Raw genomic sequence first — 5439 nt, forward strand, 5'->3', positions numbered from 1 at the left:
CCAGCAGATGTTTGAGGTCTGGGTCTGAACTTCAATCAAAACAGCCATGAAACACTACACACATCACACAGAAGATAACGGATGTGCATCCAGACAGATATAAGACTGATAGAACCAGAAACATGCGTTAAATCTACAATATGTTTATTTCAGTCAATATTTTGTCAACAGAAATTGAAATATGAAATATTCAATATGAATATGAAAAATGTCATTCATCATTTGACATCACACTACTAACAATATTCTAGCCTATGGACTCAGATTAGTATAGGCTACGTGTTTGAGAATATAGTGACATGGCGTCTACAAGTCAGTCAGCTGTGGAATACATCAAGAACGCCAGAACCCACTTGGTGGGGGGACTACAGAATCTTTCTGTTATTGTGGAGAATCTGTATCAGCGAAAAGTGTTCTCTGAGGAGGAGGTCAGTAAAATAAACTCAGAGAAAGATGACTTTGATAAAACAAGAACAATACTGGACTTGGTCACAAACAAAGGAGAGAAAGCCTGCTATGAATTACTAAAGGTCATTGACCTAACTAGAAAGAGGACCTTAAAGGGACCACTCCAAGTATCTGAAAATGTAGACTCAACATCCACTCAGAAGAGCCATTTTGACCTACACTATTGGATCAGCTGCTTTTCTTTCAAAGAAGATGTAGAAATGGATATCAACTATTCTAAAGGTATTGTATATAAAGGAAACATTATTATTAGTTATTCAACATTTATATCCTGATTACTTTTTGCATTGTGAAGAGTGGGTAGAGTGTTAAAATGTGTTACATTTTGAACCCATAATCTGTACAACAATACTGCATGTAGGTTGTCAGACAATTTACAGATGTATCCACTTCATTTTCATTTTAGGTCCAAGACCATGCCACAGATACCAGGAAAAGTTAAAGTCAAAAGCTCTTAAGCTATCAGAAGATGTGTGGAAAGAAAGTACGAAGATGTTAGACCTACCAAAGGATAGTCTGTCTTACACTCCACTTGTATTAGATACAAATGAAAATGAAAAGACACCATATAAAAAATATCTATTATTCAAAAGCAAAAAATGCAAGAAACCTCGCTCCAAAAAAATGAAGACCTACATTCCTGAGGATAAACAGGAACCATCTGTAGATGACTTACTCAAAACACGTGAGAAGAAAATTATCCTGGTCGGTAAGCCTGGAGTTGGAAAGACAACAGCTGCACATCAAATTCTGAACATCTGGGGAGGAAGAGACAACAAGGACCTAGATTATATGTTCTATTTTGATATGAGAAAAATCACAAATCCCACAAGTTTGGAGGATCTTCTCTACAATACATTTATTGAACCAGATGAAGGAAAAGAAGAGGTATTGGAGGACATAAAGAGGAATTCTGAAAGTGTTACTATTATTTTTGATGGACTCACAGATTTCAATTCCTCAGTGATAGAGAAACTTGTTAAGCGGGACCTGCTACCTGATGCAAAGATTGTAATCACATGCAGACCAGAGGCTGAATCAGAAGACTTACTCTCAGACTGGGCTTCTCTCCGAGTGGAGGTGAAAGGCTTCAGCACAAAGTCCATCAGAGCATACCTAACTAAGATGTTGAACACTGAGCAGTTGAGCAATGTTGAGAAGAATCTGGAGTTGTTCAGTCTTTGCCATGTCCCAGTATATGCATTGATGGTGGTTGCCTGCTTTTCTTTTACGAAATCTATGGCTCCTCAAGAATCATGCACAGCAACTGAAATATACATCAACATTCTTCGTGGTTGCATTCAAAAGCACAGTGGCAAGGCAATACCAACAAATAAACTAAACAACTGCATCAGAGACGAAAGTGACGCAATATTCTCTTTGGCAAAAGCTGCTTTTCAGGCAACTCAATTGAAATCTGTGAACATGACAGCACTGTCTTGTGAAGAAAGCTGTGTTCATTCAGCCTTCCTGAAGACACTTAATGTTAAAATTGCACCTACAGCATGGAAACCCCACTCCGCATTTCTCCACTATACCATACAAGAGTTTTTTGCAGGGTTGTGGTTTTTGAAGAATCCTGACAAAATAACTGATCTTCTACAACAGTGCTGCACCGAAGAGATGAAACACATGAGACATGTGGTCCTGTTCTTGTGTGGTTTGTTTAGGGAGAAGAATCTTGACATGTTGGAATGTCTGGCTCCAGATCAGCAGGGGAAGGACATATCTAAGTCTTTCATCAGGGATGTGGTAAACACATTTTTCTCGTCTCCACCAAACCAAGATCCCAGTGACACTGATGACAGCAACATTCTGTTCTTATGCCAATGCTTGTATGAATCTCAGTCCACTGAGGCTTGTCTTGACTTTCTGGACAAACTGGATTATTGCCTTGATTTGAGTGAAGAGAATCTTGACCCTCACCATTACTGTGCTGTGTCTTATGTAATCAGTCAGTCCCAAGAGAGAAAAATAAATCTACAACTTGAGGACACTGTACCAGAACAAGGACTGAGATTAATGCTTGGCTGCGTGAAAAATGTCCAGTTGGATGGGTGAGCATGTATTTTGATTTTCACTCTATGTGGTCTACACTCTACAAGTGATCTAATTAGGCAATTACCATAGCACTCATACTGTACATTTGTCATTACTTTTTTAAATATACAAAATTGTATGGGATGATTCATTATTTTACTCCAATGGGATTCAGATACTATAAGCTTTTAAGTCTACCAATTGGTACAAAACCCTAGTTCTGTACCAATAGTATGTAGAAACTGTAATAACAACATGTCTAATTACCTGTATATTGAGGGGAAGGTCTCACTTCAGGAAAACCTTTCTTCCAGGTGTGACACCTTGCAAAGCCAGCTCTGGGAGGCTTTACTCCTCAGTGAGGAGGAGATGGACTACAGAGGTTTACTTGTCCTTGGTGGAAATGAGTTGCACCTTCCAGTCTGTGGTGTTAAAAGACAAGTGTTTGAAAGAGCAGTAGAGATCGTGCAAAACAGTCCAGAGAGGGTTAACCTCTGCCTCCTCTGGGACAGGAAGACCAGTGCCTGTCAAGATCTGAGACGGAGCCTGTTGGAGTCTCTGCCTCATATCAGAACACTCAGGTATGTGATTCAATAATGTTGATACTTTATTATTTTCTCATAGGATTCAAAATTAAAGGTGGTGTAAGTGATATTTATTTGTTTACTCTTCAAAAGTTAATCATAATATTAATAATACCTGGAACTTATATTGTGCTTTTCTAAGTACCCAAAGTCGCTAAATCAATGCTTTAAAGTATTTGTTCAGTAACAGGGGAAGCCTGTCTCTCCAGCTCTTTAATAAAGATAAAATACATTCTCAGGTCAGGATACCAATTTCATGAGAGAACGCCACTAAGATCATTTAGCAGCTTAAATCTTATAGTGTTCCAGTGCCAATTTTGTCTACTCATTTATTTATGTTTAAATCACTAACAATTTCACTAGTTAAGTTATTTATCCTGTATCCTGTGTGAGTTCTCTCTCCTTATTGGATTAAATTGGTATAACCACCTTAAAATGTATTTTCTTTTTTACTAAAGAGCTGGGGAGACCTGTGTTATTGAGCAAACACTCTATTACAAGATTACTATAAGAATATAGAGCTTTTTAACCCTAAAAATATCTCTTACACTACCTTTAAACACCCCCTTTGCTGCTTGAATTAAATTTAATAAATAAAAATACATTTAAAAATAAATTTAAAAACCTTTTAAACTGTTGTATTTTCAAAAGAATATTGTGAACACATTTCTTGTTTGATTACAGTCATACTAGAAAGTTAAACAAATGTGTTTTGTGACCAATTTTTGTTTGAATACTGCAATTAAGGTTCAGAGACACATCCAGGGTTGCAGACTCACAGGTACAATTCCCTGGAATACTTGAGGGGAAGGAGAAGAAGCTGTTACTAGATCTGTGCCTGGATGCAGCAATTCATAAGAGGAAAGTATTTCAGAGTTCAGTGAATACGCTCTTCGCATTGTTCTCTGTTTACACTACGAGATATGACATCCTACTTGATCTTTACCTACATGTCAGCAGTATAGGAGATACACACATTATTCCCATTCTGAAGCCACTTTACCTGCCAGCTCCTACAGTCTGGTCCATAGACCTCTCAGAGAGAAAGGTCTCTGTCTTCCTAGAATGCTTGAAACTCCAACCAGAGAAGAAACCAGTAGAGCTGAGAGGCTGGTCAGATGAAGAGAGTGAAGTGACGTACTTCCTTCAGTGTCTACCCTACATCTCAAAGCTCAGGTAACTGGGATTATGTTGTATATAAATAATTGTACCTCTTTATATTTAAACCCATTCATTTACATTCAAAGAAAGTAACTGAACAGTTAGCTCTCACAAAGGTGTATTAGAATAATTGACATGAATATTAATTTAGGTAAGACATTCGGTAAAATTAAGATGTTATAGTTATTTATTGCATGCAATTCCAAGCTCATTGACTGGATATAACTGGAAGTTATATTTAGTAATTTATGTATTAGCATACAGCTATTTTTTTTGACAATGTATTTTATCATGCCTGATTTGATGCCCAGATTTTGATGTATCTTGCTATATTGTACCATGTCCTATATACATGTATTAAAGTGGTGGTTATAGCAAAATCATGTGTTTTTTTTTAACGTTTTATCATCTTATTTTTCTTAATCTATAGGTTTACCTCTCAGAATCAAACAGGACACAGATTTCTGATGAATCTGTGTGTGCAAGCAGCTCTCCATGAGAGGTTAAACACACAAACAATAGAGGAAGTGTTTTCACTGTCTGATTATTGGCATCACAAATGGGACTTCCTCCTAGACCTGTACTCCCATGTCAAAGACTATGAGACTCAAACAGGCAGAAGTGTTCTTCCAGCATTACAACCAGTTTACCCTCCAGCTCCTACAGTCTGGTCCATAGACCTCTCAGAGAGAAAGGTCTCCCTCTTCCTAGAATGCTTGAAAGTCCAACCAGAGAAGAAACCAGTAGAGCTGAGAGGCTGGTCAGATGAAGAGAGTGAAGTGAGGATCTTCCTTCACTGTCTACCCTACATCTCACAACTCAGGTAACTGTGATTATGTTGTATATTGAATAATTATACCTCAATACATTTAAACCTGTTCATTGTACATTTAACAAAGGTTGTTATGTACAGTAGCTCGCACATAGGTGTATTTGAATAATTAACATGAATCTTCATTTAGCAATGACTTGAATTGAGATGTTATAGTTATTTATTGCATGGAATTCCAAGCTCATTTACAGGATCTTAAAGTGTCCAGTCTTTACTCTCAGGAAGTTATATTTTGTATATTTAGGTATGTATTAGCATAAAGCTAAAAAGATATATCGACAATGATGTATCTTGCTATCTTGTATTATGGCCTATATTAAAGAGTCAGATTTGATCAAATCTAATTCAAACTGA

General features: G+C 37.1%; 1 protein-coding gene across 1 annotated transcript; it reads left to right on the top strand.

Annotated features, from left to right (window-relative positions):
- Positions 1 to 252: 252 nt before the first annotated feature.
- LOC308093781 (nucleotide-binding oligomerization domain-containing protein 1-like) lies at positions 253 to 4272 on the top strand (the record flags this gene model as incomplete). Its single annotated transcript, XM_080440126.1, has 4 exons — positions 253 to 690; positions 875 to 2525; positions 2823 to 3089; positions 3840 to 4272. The coding sequence occupies exons 1-4, from the start codon at positions 300 to 302 to the stop codon at positions 4270 to 4272; spliced, it is 2742 nt and encodes a 913-aa protein (XP_080296252.1). The 5' UTR covers positions 253 to 299.
- Positions 4273 to 5439: the final 1167 nt, after the last annotated feature.

The sequence above is a fragment of the Gymnoscopelus braueri genome (genome assembly GCF_963280865.1).
Source record: "Gymnoscopelus braueri genome assembly, chromosome: 2".
Taxonomy (NCBI): domain Eukaryota; kingdom Metazoa; phylum Chordata; class Actinopteri; order Myctophiformes; family Myctophidae; genus Gymnoscopelus; species Gymnoscopelus braueri.